Source organism: Hemitrygon akajei, unplaced genomic scaffold (assembly GCF_048418815.1).
Source record: "Hemitrygon akajei unplaced genomic scaffold, sHemAka1.3 Scf000105, whole genome shotgun sequence".
Classification (NCBI taxonomy): domain Eukaryota; kingdom Metazoa; phylum Chordata; class Chondrichthyes; order Myliobatiformes; family Dasyatidae; genus Hemitrygon; species Hemitrygon akajei.
In genome coordinates, this window is record NW_027331991.1 from 1,369,809 (window position 1) to 1,389,408 (window position 19,600).

General features: G+C 45.5%; 1 protein-coding gene across 1 annotated transcript in view; it reads left to right on the forward strand.

Annotated features, from left to right (window-relative positions):
* Positions 1-19,600, forward strand: part of LOC140723236 (uncharacterized) — a 701,392-nt gene that overhangs the window by 29,325 nt on the left and 652,467 nt on the right. The window contains 2 exon segments of the mRNA XM_073037835.1: positions 9,949-11,546; positions 12,438-12,933. Coding sequence (XP_072893936.1) covers positions 9,949-11,546; positions 12,438-12,933 — 2,094 coding nt within the window.

Consider the following 19,600-nt stretch of genomic DNA (forward strand, 5'->3'; position numbering starts at 1 on the left):
TGAAGCAGAAATTTTGAGCAGCTGGAAATTGGTTGTGGGGAAATCCCGGATTGCAGTACCCAGTGTGAGATATGGGGACAATGTGTGAGACTCTCAGGATCGGTGAGTGGCAGATTCAGCTGTGTGAGTCTGTGAGGTTGGGTCCTGGGAGATCACGGTTTTGATCCAGGTAAAGTGGACCCGGGATTGAGCTGCTTGGGCTTGTGAGGTGTTGATCGAGTATTTCTGGTCTGGGATCAGATGTTTGTTCCTGGAGTTCCTTTGGAAGCAATGACTCCCAATCTGAGGAGAGGATGAGTTCCCATTCCATCCCTCACAGGGAGAGGCTGTGAGTAAATGGGCTGTTCCGTGTTTACAACAGTAGAAATAGACCCTGAGTTTGGTGTTCAAACTGTGTTTGGAAATCCCCCCCCCCCCCCCCCCACTGTCACACAGTGGAAATCATGTAGTTGTGCTGGAGATCTGCACTAAAAACTGAAAATGTTTGAAGTCATTCTGATGAAATGTTATTAATTGAATTGTATTGTAAGCTGTTCCTTACCTGCTGAGTGTTTCTGGTAATTCCAATTTCTTTTTATTTCTTGGTTTATATTTCATGAAATGGACCTGTCTTAACCTGGAAATGAAAATGGCTGTGATAGTTTGTAGGCCTCCGTTAGAATCTCTGCAAGTCTCCCCTCTCCACACCACCGATGTTGTCCAAGGGAAGGGCATTAGGACCCATACAGCTTGGCACCGGTGTCGTCGCTCAAGGACACACAGGCAACCTCTGCCAAGGCTCGAACTAGCAACCTTCAGATCTCTAGACGAAAGCCTTAACCACTTGGCCACGCGCCAACACATGTGATAGTAGAACAGTAAAGAAAGCACAACGTTTCCCTTTAAATTATCCTGGTACCAATTTGTCCGTTATTCCTGGAAATGTGTTCAGTAGAGTTGTTGCTAACAAGCTTTACATAAATAATCTCAGGATGATCGGTGTTATGCATGAGGAGCATTTGATGGTTCTGGACCTGTGCTCGATGGAGTTCAGAGGGACGGTGGGGGTGGTGGAGGGATGTATGGTTAAGTAAACCTACCGAATGCAGAAAAGCCTGGATACAGTCGACGGAGAGTCTGTGATCTGACAGCACGGTCTCAGAATAAAGATGCTTCCCCTAAAAAGTCAGATGAGAAAATTTTTTTGGCGAAAAGATGACTGATCTGTGGAATTTGTTGCCACAGAGGTTGGTTGAGGCTGCGATTTGGGTATATTTATGACAGAGATTAATATATTCATGATTGCTAAGTAGCTTCAGGGTTACAGGAGGAAGACAGGAATATGGTGTTGGAATAAAAATCAGCCGTGGTTCAGTGGTGGGCAGACCAGATGGATCGAATCATCTAATTCTGTTCCTGTGTCTTATGTCTTACCCTGACTGAATGATGGCTCCTTCTTATCCCATATCATTCTGTGACATGTGAGGGACAATAAAAGATTGTTCACTGAGATCATTAAATCTGCCTTCAACGTTTAAATTTCAGTGAGTTTTGTTCTTAGTAACATTAAGCAGAAATGTTTAGTTCTCCTTTTCATTATTAATGTGCTTCATTGTCTCTCTGGTTAAAGTTAGACCTGTGGTGAGAGATTTATTTGAGGAAATACCCCAACTGGAGGCAAACCACGACTGAAGACGAGGGAACAGCAACAAGTGAACCAGCCCGAGGACTGAGAGCACCGACTGGAGAGAACCCATCAGACTCGGAGATTCCAGTGATTCAGTCAGGAGAAAGTTTGGTGAGTCTCATTTACTCAAACACTGGTCCTTTAGACATTACATACCTGTACAAAGGAAGGTAGGAAATAGTTGGAGTGAGACTGAATGTGTCCAGAAGTACCAGTTATGCCTCGGTCAGACCCAGTTGCAATCACTCCAGGTCTGGTAATGTGCTTCCAGCAGCCCAGCCCTTTGAAACCACTCCCATTCCCTCACAGTGGTTACTCAGTTCAAGATCTTGCATCCTCTGATGTAGCTGTTGGTCAGTTCTGAGTGGGGAGTGGGAAAGAGACGCGAGTATTTATGCTGACTGTCTTTCAAAAACAGTATTTGTTTGTACTTGCTGCAAACTCTCTACCCATACCCTGTACTTTCTCAACCAAATTATTGACATAGATGACAAGTAGCAATGGGCGTAACCTCAGGGAACGTCACTAAGTACGGGACTCGAGTCCAAGAAACAGCCTCTCACCATCACCCTCTGCCTCCTACCACCCAGCCATTCCCAGACCCTGGGGCTCTGTAACAAACTCAATGTTAACAGGAAGATTAGCCAGTGATTAAGATGATGAGAGAATTGTGGCCTCCTGAAAGGACACATGAGCTGATCTGTCTGATCCAGTGGACCACATCCACCCTCGTTGACAACTTAATTTATCCCTTGCCCATCCACCCAGGTCATGTTTCTTCCGATAACCCACAGTACCCCAACAACCCTCCGTCCCCCCAGTGGCCCCACACCCTTCTGACCATTCACCCCACACTGACACATAGACAGGCCCCCTTCACCCACATCCACCCTCCCAGCTTGGGGAACCAGAGCAAACTGATCCCGCAATCTCGACTCAGTGCAAAACTAAAACCAGGGATGCAAGACTGGAGAGCCCGGAGCCTCCAGCTGTCCGGCTCGGTCCCGGCTCTTTCCCACTGCAACCAGCCCTCGATTTACACAAACCTGAGATTAACACCTTCCTCACTGCCACCTGAACAGGAGAAACACCCGCATCAGCTGGGGTTGAGTTGCAGTTGGTCCCCGTATGTGTTAAAACTCCCCGCTGTCGGATATGGAGACCAGAATCATACGCGGTAAAACCACATAACAATTACAGCACGGAAACAGGCCATCTCAGCCCTTCTAGTCCGTGCCGAACGCTTACTCTCACCTAGTCCCACTGACCTGCACTCAGCCCATAATCCACCATTCCTTTCCTGTCCGTATACCTATCCAATTTTTTTTAAATGACAAAATCGAACCTGTCTCTACCACTCCCACTGGAATCTCGTTCCACACAGTTACCACTCTCTGAGTAAAGAAGTTACCCCCTAAACTTTTGCCCCTTAACACTCAACTCATGTCCTCTTGTTTGAATCTCCCCTACTCTCAATGGAAAAAGCCTGTCCACGTCAACTCTATCAATCCCCTCATAATTTTAAATACCTCTATCAAGTCCCCCCGCAACCTTCTACGCTCCAAATAATGATGACCTAACTTGTTCAACCTTTCTCTGTAACTTGGGTGCTGAAACCCAGGTATCATTCTGGTAAATCTCCTCTGTACTCTATTGACATCTTTCCTATAATTTGGTGACCAGAACTGTATACAAAACTCCAAATCAGGCCACGCTAATGCCTTCTACAATTTTAACATCACATCCCAACTCCAATACTCAGTGCTCAGATTTATAAAGGCCAGCATACCAAAAGCTTTCTTCACCACATGAGATTCCACCTTCAGGGAAATATGCACCATTATTCCTAGATTTCCTCACACTGTCTACAAGCTTTCTCTATTTGTGAACTATCCTCTTCTCTCCTAGTCTCTTCAATTTGATTCCCACCCCCCAACCATTCTAGTTTAAAGTCTCCCCAGCAGCCTTCACAGATCTCCCCGCCAGGATATTGGTCCCCCTAGGTTTCAAATGCAACCCGTCCTTTTTGTACAGGTTAATCCTGCCCCAAAAGAGGTCCCAATGATCAAGAATCTTGAATCCCTGCCCCCTGCTCCAATCCCTCAGCCACGCATTTATCCTCCACCTCGTTCCATTACCACTGTCACTGCCGCGTGGGACAGGCAGTAATCCCGAGATTACTACCTTTGCGGACCTTCTTCTCAACTCCCTTCCTAACTCCCTATATTCTCCTTTCAGGACCTCTTCCCTTTTCCTACCTATGTCATTGGTACCCATATGTACCACGACCTCTGGCTGCTCACCCTCCCACTTCAGGATATCATGGACGTGATCAGAAACATCCCGGACCCTGGCACCAGGGAGGCAAACTACCATCCGGGTCTCCTGACTGCGTCCACAGGATCGCCTATCTGACTCCCTAACTATTGAGTCCCCTATTGCTACTGCCTTCCTCTTCCTCTCCCTACCCTTCTGAGCTACAGGGCCGGACTCTGTGCCGGAGGCACGGGCACTGTTGTTTCCCCCAGGTAGGCTGTACCCCCCCCCCCAACAGTACTCAAACAGGAGTATTTATTGTCAAGGGGTACAGCCACTGGGGTACTCTCTAGTACCTGACTCTTCCCCTTCCCCCTCCGAACCGTGACCCACCTGTCTGCCTCTCATGGCCCCGGTGTGACCACCTGCCTGTAACTCCTCTCCATCACCTCCTCACTCTCCCTGACCAGACGAAGGTCATCGAGCTGCAGCTCCAGTTCCCTGACACGGTCCCTTGGGAACTGCAGCTCGGCGCACCTGGCGCAGATGTGAACGTCCGGGAGGCTGGGAGACTCCGGGACCTCCCACATCCGACACCGAGAACAGCAAGCTGCCCTCACACTCATAATTCCCAGCATGGAACTGTAATCCCACAGTGGATTTGTTCGGTGACTTGTGAACATACGTGATTAATGACCCTGCAACTGGGGACTGAATGAATAGTTAGTCTAATAATTCTAATCAGACATACCATCTCCTTGCCTTTCTCCCTCACCCCAGCTACTTACCCCATTTCCCTCACCACACCCTCTTCACAGTTCCTCTTCCTCTACTCCAGCCCTCCCTTCTTGCTCCCTCTCTCCCTCACTGTCTCAATTTTCCCTCACCCCTTCCTTATCATCGCCCCTCAATCATTCTTGTTTCTTCACCGCCACTCTCCCTCCCCTCTTCTCTTCCCTATCCCTCTCAGTTACACTGCTACTCGACCAGCCTCCCACTCTTTCACCCCTTTCCTCATGCTCTCCTTCTCTATCACCACTCTCTCTACTCCTCTAGTAACAAATCGTACTCCTCTCTCGTCTCTCTTCATCTCCTCACTCTCTCATACCTCTCTTCATTTCTCTCACACTCTCTCCCCTCTATCTATCTGGTTCTCTTACTCTTCCATTCTCTCCCTCCCATCCCACAATCCCTGCCCCTACCCCTATCACCCGCCATCTCACTCTCAGTCACCCTCTGCCTTCCCATCTCCATCTCCCCCTCTCGCACACGCTCTCGGCTCCCTCTAACTCTCTCTCACTCACTCACCTCCACCACTCTGTAACCTCCTCCATTTCCAGCCCTCTTCCTCTCTATCTGTCTCCCTACATCCCCCCTCCCCCCCAAACACTCTCCCTGCTGGCTCCCGTATCCCACACTGTCTTGCCCTCTTTGTCACCCTCTAAATGCACCACTCACCCCACGCGTTCACCCTCTTCTCTCTCTCTCTTAGTCTCTCAACCCCCTCTCCCTCTCTCAATCTCTCTCTCGCTCTCCTCTCTCTCCCTCCCTCCTGTCACACCCCTCACTTTGCACCTCATCCCATACATACATCAACAATATTTAAATGCAAAGTGGAATTTATAACAAGGATCCTTGTAGGTTGTAGATCTTCAGTAATGGTCTTTATATATGAGGATCAGAGGGATCTTGGGGTCCGAGTCCACAGGACACTCAAAGCAGCTGCGCAGGTTGACTCTGTGGTTAAGAAAGCATACGGTGCATTGGCCTTTATTAATCATGGGATTGAGTTTAAGAGCCGAGAGGTAATGTTGAGGCTATTTAGGACCCTGGTCAGATCCCACCTGAAGTATTGTTTTCTGTTCTGGTCGCCTGCTGGCTCCTGTATCCCACACTGTCTTCCCCTCTTTCTCACCCTCTAAATCTAACACTCATCCCATGCATTCTCCCTCTTTGCCCTCTCTCAGTTCTCCTCCTCCTCCTCCTCCCCCTCCCCCCCTCTCCCGTCACACCCCGTGCTCTGCACCTCATCCCATAGAGCGGTATGCGAATGGCTGGGCACCACTGGTCAAACTTCCTGTTACTGTGAATAAGTGAGTAGAAGGTGAACTGGTCTCCAAAATTCATAAAGATGAAATATTATTTTCCAAATTTAAGCAATATTAGTGTACTATTATGTTTTATACAATTTTAGAGTGAGAAAAAGGAAAGGAGCACCATGGAAAAGTTTGGGCACCCCAAGAGATTTGAGCTCTCAGTTAAATTTTACCAAGGTCTCAGACCTGAATTAGCTTGTTAGGTCAATAGCTTGTTCACAGTCGTCGTTAGGACAGGCCAGGTTATGCAAATCGCAAAGCTTTATAAATACCCTGACTCCTCAAACCTTGTCCCAACAATCAGCAGCCATGGGCTCCTCTTAGCAGCTGCCTAGCACTCTGAAAGTTAAAATAAATGATGCCCACATAGCAGGAGAAGGCTATAAGAAGATAGCAAAGTGTTTTCATGTAGCCGTTTCCTCAGTTCGTAATGTAATTAAGAAATAGCAGTTAACAGGAATGGTGGAGGTCAAGTTGATGTCTGGAAGACCAAGAAAACTTTCTGAGAGAACTACTCGTAGGATTGCTGGAAAGGCAAATCAAAACCCCTGTTTGACTGTAAAAAGACCTTCAGGAAGATTTAGCAGCCTCTGGAGTGGTGGTGCACTGTTCTACTGTGCAGCAACACCTGCACAAACATGACCTTCATGGAAGAGTCATCAGAAGTAAACCTTTCCTGCATCCCCACCACAAAATTCAGCGTCAGAGGTTTTTCTGACATTGAAGGAAAGGTTGTTTTCTTGACACCAGACAGATGTTGTTCAGACCTCAGACAGAGTCAGTAATCAAATGCTTGAGCATGGTGCAATAGATGTGTTGAGCTGTGGAAATCACAATGCAAGAAGCATCGTAGCAAAGCCAGATGAGCCCAGGGCATGGAATTATGATATCGTAGGCATTACTGGGAATTGGTTGCACCCAACAGTCTGAGGGATCTAGAGGAACAAATTTGTAGAGAGTTCACAGACTATACCAAGAAACAAAGGTTGAGATAGTAAGTGATTTTAACTTTCCATATATTGACTGGGACTCCCATACTGTAAAAGGACTAGATGGGGTTGAGTTTGTCAAATGAGCCTTAATCAGTACGTAAAACATCCGGCGTAGAAGTGTGCAATAAGCTGTTGGGAAATGATCCAGGGCTGGTGACAGAAATTAGTGTATGGGAACACCTTGTGTATAGTGATCATAATGCCATGAGATTCCAAGTAAGTACGGAAAAACAGAGATCTGAACCTCTCGAGATTCTAAATTGGAGAAAGATCAATTTTTATGGTATTTGCAAGGATTTGACAAGGGTGGATTGGGACAGGCTGTTTTCTGGCAAAGGAGTACTTGGTGAGTGGGGGTTCTTCAGAAGTGAAATTTTGAGGGTGTAAAGTTTGTATGTGCCTGCCAAAATAAAAGTTGAAAGGTAACTGGTGCAGGGAACCTTTGTTTTCAAGAGATATCGACGCCCCAGATATTTTGTTCCTCTAAATTCCTCAGGCTGTTGGGTGCTACCAAGACACATTAATGACTACAATATCATATATCCACACCCTGAGCTCATTTGACTTTCTTTAGTTGTCTTCTGTTGGTTTCTAAAAGCTTCCCAATAGTTTTTGCTCTATTATTTGTCCTCTCTTTGGCTTTTATGTTGACTTTGGCTTCTCATTTCAGCCATGGTTGTGTCCTCCTACCTTTCCATTTCTTCCACTTCTTTGGGATGTGTCTATCACTCAGCTCCGAAGTTGCTCCCAGAAACTCCAGCCATTGCTGCTCTGTTGTCACTCCTACCAGATTCCCCTTCCAGTCAGGTGTGGCCAGCTTCTCTGTCACAGAAACATGGAGAAGGTCAGAACAGAAACATGCCCACTCTGGACGATCAGAATGGTAATCTATACGGGAGACAAATAGATGGCGGAGGTTTTAAATAGTTGTTTTGCATCCGTATTTTCTCAGGAGATGGACACAGAGTCGATAGAGGTGAGGCAAAGCAACATCAACTTCAGAGTCCCTGGACAGATTACAGAGGTGGAGGGGTTTGCTGTCTTCAGGCAAATTAGCGTGGATCAATCCCCAGGGCCTGACAAGTTGTTCACTCGGACCCTGCAGAAGACAAGTGCAGAAATTGTCGGGGTCCAAGCTGAGATATTGAAATAATCCTTAGTGACAGGTGAGGTACTGGAGGATTGGAGGACAGCCGATGTTGTTCCACTGTTCGAGAGGGGCTCTAAGGAGAAACGAGAAAATGTTACGTTAGTGAGCTTGACATCAGTAGTAGGAAAGTTATTAAAACATATGTGCAGGAGCCGGATATATAAGTATTTGGATCGATGTGGACTGATTAAGGATAGACAGCATGGCTTTGTGCATGGTAGGTCATGTCTAACCAGTCTCTTGAGGAAGTTATCAGGGAAGTGGATGAAGGCAAGGCAGTGGATGTTGTCTACATGGACTTTGACAACGCACTTGACAAAGTCTCATATGGGAGGTTGGTCAAGAAGGTTCAGTCACTCAGCATTCAAGATGAGATAGTAAATTGGATGAGACACTGTCTTTGGGAGAAGCCAGCGTGTGATAGCAGATGGTTGCCTCTCTGACTGGAGGCCTGTAACTAGTGGTGAGCCACAGGGATCAGTGCTGGATCTGTTGTTGTTTCTCATCTATATCAGTAATCTGGATGATAAGATGGTTAGGTATCAGCAAATTTGTGGATGAAACCGAGACTGGGGATTCAGCGGACTGCGAAACGACTATCATGGCTTGCAGTGCGAACTGGACCAGGTGGAAATATGGCTTGAGAAATGGAAAACAGAATTCAATGCAGACAAGTGCGAGGTGTTGCATGTTGGTGGGACCTACCAGGGTGGGTCTTACGCAGTGACTGGTCGGACATGGAGGAGTGTTGTTGAAGAATGGGATCTGGGAATGCAGGTCTATATTTCACAAAAAGTGGTGTCACAGTTTGATAGGGACGGAAAGAAAGATTTTGGCACGTAGTCCTTCATAAACCAAAGTACTGAATGGTATGTTATGTTGACTTTGTACAAGACATTGGTGAGGCCTAATTTGGAGTATTGTGTGCAGTTTTGGTCACCAACCTACAGGAAAGATGTAAAGACTTTGAAAGAGTTCAGAGAAAATTCACAAGGATGTTGCCAGGTCTGGAGGACATGGGTTATAAGGAGAGATTGAACAGGTCCGGACTTTATTCCTTGGAATGTGGAGGATTGAGGGGAGATTTGATGGAGGTATACTACAATTATGAGGTTTATAGATAGGGTAAATGGAAGCTGGGCTTTTACCACTGAGATAGGGTGGGACTACAACCAGGGGCCATGGGTTAAGGGTGAAAGGTGAAACATTCAGGGGAACATGAGGGGAAACTTCTGCCGGGTGAGTTTCGAAAGAGATCACCAGCTCGTAACCCAGCACGGATGGAAAGCGTGCAGGGGAGCCAGCTGGATTCGAACTCAGGACCTTTCGTCCCGAAGTCTGGCACTGATGCCACTACGCCACCAGCCAGGTCAGGAGATATTAACATGGCATTGAAACTGTGGCACTTTAAATGAACATTACATAAAGGAAAACCCCAGCTGCACGTCAACAAAGGCTATCTGTGTGAGAGGGTTTCTGTTACTGTGGGGCCAGACACCCTTTCATCTCAGTGGGAAGAGGGAATAATTCAAATGGACAGAGTCAAACAGAGCCAAGTCACAGACTGGAAATGGCATAAGTGCCCCATTCTTACAGAACATCAGAGGGTTTGAGGGTCATTCCAGATACCAGCACTGTGCCCAGTTAGAAGGTGATTTCGCTCTCCAACTTTTGTTGAACTTCACTGTAACAGTGTGATGTACGATCACACCTTGGCAACTCAAGTGATCTCATCTCAAATGTTGTCCTTCACCCACTGATGGATTTTTAAATCTTTCTACAGGTTAAAATCGACAAGGAATTTGTCTATGGGAATTCAAACGCAACACACCAGTTGTGCTGTCTCTGTCTAGATATTTGAGGAGCAAGGGATTCAATCAACCATCCTTCCTGCTCAGACTGGGGGGAGGGATTCATTCGGTCATCCGACCAACTGGCACATCCGTCATTTTACACAGGGGAGAGACCGTTCACCTGCTCAGACAGTGGGAATGGATTCACTCGGTTATCACAATTGAAGGTACATCAGCAAGTTCACACTGGGCGAGGCCATTCACCTGTTCTGTGTGTGGGAAGGGATTCAGTCGGTCATCCCACCTGTGGACACACCAGTCAGTTCACACTGGGCAGAGGCTGGTCATCTGCTGAATTTGTGGGGAAGCATTCAGTCGGTCATCTGATCTAATGGCTCACCAGCGAGTTCACACCGAGGAGCGGCCGTTCACCTGCTCGGACTGTGGGAAGGGATTTACTCGGTCATCTTACCTACTGAGACACCAGCGAGTTCACACTGGAGAGAGGCCGTTCACCTGCTCAGACTGTGGGAAGGGATTTACTCGGTTATCTTACCTACTGGTACACCAGCGAGTTCACACTGGAGAGAGGCCATTCACCTGCTCAGACTGTGGGAAGGGATTCACTCTGTCATCTCACCTACTGAGACACCAGTCAGTTCACAGTGGGGAGAGGCCATTCACCTGCTCAGACTGTGGGAAGGGATTCAGTCAGTCATCCCATCTACAGAGACATCAGCAAGTTCACACTGGAGAGAGGCCATTCACCTGCTCAGACTGTGGGATGGGATTTACTCAGTCATCTCACCTACTGAGACACCAGTCAGTTCACACTGGGAAGAGGCCATTCACCTGCTCAGATTGTGGGAAGAGATTTACTCAGTTATCCAACCTACAGAGTCACCAGCGAGTTCACACTGGGGAGAGGCCATTCACCTGCTCAGACTGTGGGAAGGGATTTACTCGGTCATCTGAACTGAAGGCACATCAGCGAGTTCACACTGGGGAGAAGCCGTTCACCTGCTCAGAATGTGGGAAGGGATTCACTCAGTCATCCGACCTACAGAGTCACCAGCGAGTTCACACTGGGGAGAGGCCATTTACCTGCTCAGAATGTGGGAAGGGATTCACTCAGTCATCCCACCTGCAGAGACATCTGCGAGTTCACACTGGGGAGAAGCCATTCACCTGCTCGAACTGTGGGAAGGGATTCACTCAATTATCTGATCTACAAAATCACCAGCGAGTTCACACTGGGGAGAGGCCGTTCACCTGCTCGAACTGTGGGAAGGGATTCACTCAGTTATCCACCCTACACAGTCACCAACGAATTCACACTGGGGAGAAGCCATTCACCTGCTCAGAATGTGGGAAGGGATTTACTCGGTCATCCCACCTACTGGTACACAAGTCAGTTCACACTGGGGAGAAGCCATTCACCTGCTCAGAATGTGGGAAGGGATTTACTCGGTTATCTTACCTACTGGTACACCAGCGAGTTCACACTGGAGAGAGGCCGTTCACCTGCTCAGACTGTGGGAAGGGATTCACACAGTTATCCACCCTACGGAATCACCAGCGAGTTCACACTGGGTAGAGGCCGATCACCTGCTCAGTCTTTGGGAAGAGATTCTCTCGGCCATCTCCACCAAATGTGCATCATTGTCAAGTCAAACTTGAGTTTCAGGAAGGTATTAAGGCAGAGAGGACGGAACCTACTGCCTGAGGGTGGTTTCTGCCCAGAACATTTGGGCGGAACCTGCAACGTCACAGTGGCAGTCCGAGAGCAGTGTCACAACCCGCGGTAAGATGCCGAACTTTAAATAATTGTTGAGACTGTTTCAGGGAAAGGAGCACTGCTGTCACTGCGTTTGGGTTAACTCCGCCACCGGGATCATCGCACACAGGCACTTATTGAAAACAGCGCGAGGCTTAGGAAGAGCTTGCGATACTTTGAGAGGGTTCACCCAGTTTGGAACCATAATGGTCCAGTAGAGAAACGGAGGTGCAGGTCTGAAATCGTCTCCGAAGTCCGAGAGGCAGCCAGTTTTTCACCTAATCCTAATGCTAATGCTACTGCCACTGCCTTATGACTAACATTGACTAGACTAATGACTGACATGACTGATTATTTATCACTACTGACTAATAACTAAGAACTGCCACACTTGCGAAAATAAAAATAAAAAAGGAAAAAGAAGGAAAGTTGTTTGGTCATTGAGTGGAATCCGGTTAAAACCTTTGGGTAGGCGTATTCAGTCCCTTTCAAGTGGGGAGGCTGCACATGTTCAAAGGGAGCAGTGAAAATACTGCTTGACAAAACTGTTTGACTCGGAAACTGTTTGACCAGGAAACAGAAATCTGGGAGCTTTGAGCTGGAACAGCAAGAGCAATAACCTGGAGTCCTGAAGAAGGAAGGAAATCAAGTTCAGATAAAACAACATCAAAGCATCACTAAAAAGTTGTACTTTCACCTGTGAACAGCCTGCAGAGGGAATCAAACATGGCTGATCAAGCTATTGGGAAATCAGTTGAGCAACTCAAGCTGGAGAGAATGACAGCAAAAAGATTGTTTTCTCGTCTGGCCAACAGCATTACCAGGACCTATGAAGACATGTCTGAAGAGGAGCTCAGAGTGAGTTTCAATAAACTCACAATGGAAGCCGAGAGAGTCATGGAAGCCAATGATGATGCGGAGGCCGGACTCACTGCAGAACGGGAGGCGGAGCTGAACACAGAGAAAGTAGCTGTGTCAGCTGAACAGCAAAAAGCCGAGCTGGCAAAGACAGCAAATGAGTGTGAGTTGAAACTAAAGAAAATCAGGAGGCTGATCCAGGAGACTCTTTGGACCAACTTTGGAAATGTTGAGTTGCTCACAGTACTACAAGCAGCAGAGGATGAATGTGAAGATGTCGCTGCTGTACAACCCGATGGCCACCAGGAGGCGTATGGCTTCATGCTTAACCACCTACAAGGACTGGTAATGACAGCAAAGGAGGTGGGAACGATGGATCCTGCCAGGGGATCGGAAGCACCTTCAGAGTCGCCTAAAGGGGCTCGAACTCCACGAACCCGTTGGTTTCCAAGAAGGCCCATTTCATACAGGCAAGGAGAAAGGAGGATGCTGAAAGACTAACACCGACAGCATTGGGCTTTTCCTCCAATTTTCCCACGCCAGCCATCAGACTGAAACCGACAGCCCTTCCCAAGTTTACTGGCAGCAAACGTGATTTTCACAGGTGGAGAAAGGACTGGGAAGCACTCCAGAGGCAGGGAGAGCCGACTGGTTCAAGAGAGGTGAAAAAGGTTCAACTGCTGGACAATCTGGACAACAAAGTCAGAAGAGACCTTTGCCTCAATACTTATAAAATTGCAGATGACATCTTTCGTGTTCTAGAAAACTGCTGTGGAAATCGGAAGTGGGATCGTATTGGCGCAGCATGCGAGCCAAAATGTGGGGGTTGCGGCTGCGGAAACTGCCAGCTGGGCAGCAAAGGAATGACTCTTGCTGAAGAGAGGGAACTTGTATACAAATTCATATAAAATCAAAGCAATAGTGATAAGGGAGAAAGAAAGGCACGAACATTGACTTCTCTAACTTCCGTTAATGCCCCTCCTCCCCTTCTTACCCCATCCCTGACATACTTAGTTGCCCATCACTCTGCCTGTTCTTCATCTCCCTCTGGTGCTCCCCTCCCCCTTTCTTCCACCCTTGGCCTCCTCTCCCATGATCCTTTCCCTTCTCCAGCTCTGTATCACTTTTGCCAATCACCTTTCCAGCTTTCAGCTTCACTCCGCCCCCTCTGGTCCTCTCCTATCATTTCGCATTTCCCCCTCCCCCTCCTACTTTCAAATCTCTTAGTATCTTTCCTTTCTGTTAGTCCTGACGAAGGGTCTCGGCCTGAGACGTCGACAGTGCTTCTCCCTATAGATGCTGCCTGGCCTGCTGTGTTCCACCAGCATTGTGTGTGTGTTGTTTGAATTTCCAGCATCTGCAGATTTCCTCATGTTTGCACAATATACGAAGGATACTTCACATTATGGATCATATATACAAAAAAATAAAATCAAAGCAATAGTGATAAGCGTGTACGCTGAAAAGGCATTTGATTTGGTTAATTGGAATTTTCTTTACAGAGTTTTACATAGATTTGGTTTCCATAACAATTATTAAAACTATACAGGCACTATATGACAACCCTACCGCTAGGATTAAAATCAATGGATATTTATCAAATAGTCTTACCCTGGAAAGGGGCACAAGACAGGGTTGTGCATGGTCAGCACTACTCTTCGCATTATATCTGGAACCATTAGCTCAATACATCAGACAAAATGGGGAATTACTAGTAAAGGGACAGAGCATAAATTGGCTTGTTATGTGGATGACATTTTGATCTATCTAGGGCAACCAACATACTCTTTACCTGATTGATGCAATCCTTTGAACAATATGGTCAATTATCAGGATACAAGATCAACATAGATAAAACCCAATTACTTTCATATTACTATAGCCCACCAAGAGAAATTGAAAGTAGGTATCCCTGGGCATAGCAAACAGAGTCTTTCAAATATTTGGGCATCATTATGCCAAAAGATTAGGCAACATTATCAGAATGTAATTATCAGCCTTTATATAAAAAAAATTAAGGAATATATAGCAAGATGGAACCTGATTCCTTTCTTTTAGTTTCAGTTCAAGGATTGAGTCTATTATAATGAATATACTGCCCAGACTGTTATAGCTCTTTCAGCCCCTACCAATAGAGATTAATCAAAATCAATTCCATGAATGGAGCAAGATGTTATCAAGGTATATTTGGCAAGGTAAAAGGCCTAGAGTTCGTCTCAAAACTTTGCAATTAGCAAAGGAAAAGGGTGGATGCGGCCTAATTTCTCTTAGGCGTTATTATTTTGCAGCACAGTTGAGTGCTGTGATATGCTGGAGCAACCCATCATATGACACTCAATGGAAAAACATTGAGGAGCGGGTACTTCCATTCCCCATACAAGCAATTTTGGCTGATAATAACTTGCAAAGGTACATAAATACTATTGATAATCCATGAGTGAAATTGACTCTTAAAATATAGAAAACTGCTATAAAAGAATATAACCTAGAGGGAAATACCGCAGTTCTTAAATGGTGTGCATATGACTCGGATTTTACACCAAATAAATTGGATGCTAGATTTAAGAACTGGCCAGCTAAAGGAATAACAGTTCTTTGTAACATAATGAAAGAAGGAACACTGTTCAGCTTTGAAATGCTGAAAGAGAAACATTTAGAAAAACAAGATTTTTATCAGTATTTATAGATGCGACAGTATGTTAATAGGATGCTTAAAATTGTAACCAAGGCAAGTACATGCATGATAGAGCTATTTAGAAAAGCATATAATTCAGATAACGGTAGTAGAATTATTTCAAGCATGCATCAGGGTTTGTCAAATCTTAAAACATATTTGATCTCATACATTAAAACAAAATGGGAGAAGCAAGGAGGGATAATTATATCTGAGGAAGAATGGACAATAATATGGAGGTATCAATGGAAGTGTACCAGTTCTCAGAAATGGAGGGAGTTTGGATGGAAAAACTTGATAAGATATTTTATTACACCCTCCCAGAAATCCCATTATGTTAGTAACCTCGCTGTTTGCTGGAGAAACTGTGGAAATCGAAATGCAAATCATTATCATATTTTTTGTGACTGCCCTGTTATCAAAGACTATTAGAGGGGGATACACAATGCCCGACATGGCATCTTTAAATGTGAAATACCCTTGGGGAGTAAGACCATATATTTTGGATATATACCTCAAGAATGGTTGAAAAAAGATAAATATTTAATGAATATATTGTTGGTGGCTGGTAAAAAGACTGTTACTAGGAAATGGTTATCACAGGAGAGCCCAACTTTAAATGCATGGATGGAAATTACAATGGACATTTACAAAATGGAGAAGATAATCATAATCTGGAACAATTTGATTCACACTGGGAAAAAAGGTTTAACTACATAATGCCTCATAGGCCTGATTTTATTCTCACAAATCAATGAATATGTTTTTTAAAAAAAAAGATCACTCCCTGCTTGTACATAGTGTTTTTTTTCCTTTTGCTTGTTTTTTCTTTCACTCTTTTCTATAAGTGTATACCTCAGATAAATTCCATGCGGAGATTTGTGGCATATATGATTATATGATATATATATCTACAATGTCTGAAATACATCTTCTGGAAATGTTTGATGATGAACCAATTAAAAAAACAAGAAAAAACAGTCATAAAACTTTTAAGTATATATTTTCATCAAAAATGAACAGGATTCAGCACTCCATGTGTGTATTTGCAATCGTGATAAGAAATACAGACCAGAACACGTACATGAGAGGCCAACTCAGAACAATAAATCATCACTCTGGAAGAAAACATGAACCAGTGGAATGAGTATGACCCTCCATGGGAGACATCCCAACGATCTGGGCAGACTAGATGGTGACAAGGAAGCCTCGAGCACCTGACGGAGAGTTGGAGACCTCTCCCCAAAAAACAAAGGGGTTCCCTGCAGAAATACAGGACAAGATGTTTGACAAAAGGGGGAAAACATCAAAAATACATGAAATATTAACAAACGAGGCAGTTAGTGCAGAAAATGCCAGAGAAACTAGACACAGTCCAACACATTCCAGGATCCTGCAGCAGTTTAACTCAATCTGATTACTTACAAAGGTACAAACAAATGGCAAATATCATTCACCAAAATCTTGCTTTAAAATACAAACTCATGAATGCCCTCCATCACTTCATAAAGGTACCATAAATTCAAGCCCGATACAGTTTTAGTGTCAAAATCTTACAAATTATATGATCATCAATACATTATTTCAGATAGGTCAATCCATCTGGTTATATTACAGGATAAACAAGCAGGAACAACTCCCCCAATAGATAAAACCATTCCCAACACACACGTGTTCCTCAACCAGTGGAGCACCTCACCACAGGTATTGTTTGTGTCATCAGTCAGACAACCAAATTATTTTCTCCATCAATCAGCTTCCAAGTGTTGCTACTCTGCCATTCGTTGCCACGCCCCGCTGCTCATTCCCTTTTCCTCATCGTACTTTCTTACCCCGACCATCGTCCAGAGCCCCAAACTCTGCCCTGTGCAGACTCACCTCTGGTTTCTGACCCAGCTTCGTTGAACATCCAACAGATGGTTTCCCATTCTGCTTTCAGTCTTTAGAGTACAGTAGTGTTTTCAACAACCCTTCAGAAGCAGGGAAAATGACCCATAAAGAGTCGTGATTGAGGAGGTTAACTACCAATGTCATTCTTCCTCAGCCCAGCGATGAGAGGGGTGAAGAACATCTCAGACAGAACTGCAGTCAGCTCGACTTCTTCAGTCTGCAGAAAATTCAAGGGAAACATCTTCACCCACAGAGTAGTGACTGCAACCCATTCCACAGGGAGAACGAGAGGGGAGCAACAGGGGAGGATTTAAAAGGACTGTCGTGATACAGAATCAGTGGTAGGGTTTAGCAGGTCTGAATTGACTCTCTACTGTACACTAGCAGTGTTATAAATTCAACAGATTCCGAAGACTTACTAATGAGGCTGACATTATGCAGGTGTTCCAAACTATAAGTGTACAGAAACGGAGAATGTGCGCAGTTGAGAGAATTCGGCCTTTTCTCCTTGGAGCGACTGAGGATGAGAGGTGACCTGATAGAGGTGTACAAGATGATGAGAGGCATTGATCGTGTAGATAGTCAGCGGCTTTTCCTCAGGGCTAAAATAGCTACCACAGAGGGCACTGGTTTAATGTGCTTGGGAGCAGGTACAAAGGAGATGTCAGGGGTAAGTTTCATACTCAGAGTGATGAGTGTGTGGAATGGGCTGCCGGCAATGGTGGTGGAGGCGGCTACGATAGGGTCTTTTAAGAGACTACTGGATAGGTACATGGAGCTTAGATAAATAGAGGGCTATGGGTAACCCTCGTAAATTCTAATTTAGGGACATGCTCAGCACAACTTAGTGGGCCGAAGAGCCTGTATTATGCTGTAGGTTTTCTACGTTTATTTTTTTCTTTTACCCCATTTTTGTGGAATCAACAACCAGAGAGGATTGGTTTAAGGTGAGAGAGGATTGAGTTATAGGGATCCAAGGGGAAAACTATTAATCCACTCTCCCTTCCGGTTCATTGTTTAACTAAGACGATGAGTGCACTCTCAGGTTGGAGGAGCAACACCTCATATTACATCCGGATGGCATGAGCATCGATACCTTTAATTTCTATCTCCACCTTTTCATTTCATCAACCCACACGCCAGTCTCCTCCATTCTGTCTCCTCACTTCTCTCTTCTCCACTGCGGATCGTCTTCCTCTGGTTCCCCTTTACTTTCTTCCCCATTGTCGGCTCTCCTGTCCTATTAGATTCCTCCTTTTCAGTCCTTTGCATTTTCCACCAACCACCTCACTGCGTCTCACTTCATCTCCCACCTCCCCCACCCACTCACCTTCACTCTTATCTGGCTTCACCTATCACCTACCAGCTTGGACTCTTTCATTTCCCCGCACCATCTTATTCCGGCATCTCCTCACTTCCAGTCCTGATGAAGGGTCTCGGCAGGAAATCTCTGTTTTGCTTTATCCCCTCTATAGAAGCTACCTGACCTCCTGACTTCCTCCAACATGTTGTGTCTGTTACTCTGCATCTCCAACATCTGCAGAATCTCATCGGGACAGAGAGCAGAATGCAGAGACTACATCGGGTCTCACTGATGTCGAGGAGGCCACACTGGAAAACTAGAAACAGTAGATGATCCCAACAGGCACGATGTTGAAAATTTGCCTCAAATGGAAGGACTGTTTGGGACCCTGACTAGTGGTGAGGAGAGTGGTTTGGGGCATCTCTGGCACTTCATCCACTTGCAGTTGGCTTCCAGTCCACTACACCACTCTTTATCACTGTAAACCTCTCCCTTTTGTGGACAACACTGCCACTTAGTGGTGATTTGCCATAATAACAGGACCCCCAGATCGGTGGAGTCCATTGTCACCCGATGGCGCTCTGCCGCAATAACGCTGAGAGACAGAAATGTGACGCTGCAGCCTGCTGAAATGTTTCTTCAAGATTCAAGGTTGTTTAATTTCATTTCCAGCAAACAGGTGTAAATGAGGTTGAAATAATTATTACTCCAGTTCCAATGCAATACAGAAACACAATAAAAGCAACATATATCCACGGCTTATATACTGTGCACAGATTGATTATATGTTCATAAAGTGACGCTCGGCATAGGATGCCTGCATATAAGATGACAGACTGGAAATGTTAAAGGTGTTTGGCGGTGTGGAAGGGTGGGTTAGTGGGTAGAGATATTTATTAGCTTTACTGCTTGGGAAAAGTATCTGTCCCAAAGGCTGGTAGTCCTGGCGAGGATGCTGCGTATCTACCCCCCGATGTGAGTGGGACAAACGGTCCATGAGCGGGATGGGTGGAGGTAGATTATGAAAATTAGGTTGGTGTTTGATCTCAAGAGAGGGCATTTGGAAAATACTAATGCAATGCCTTTTAGAATAGCTTGTATTTGTGCCCTCTTGAGAAATGTTAATTCTGGATTGGGTGTTGTCC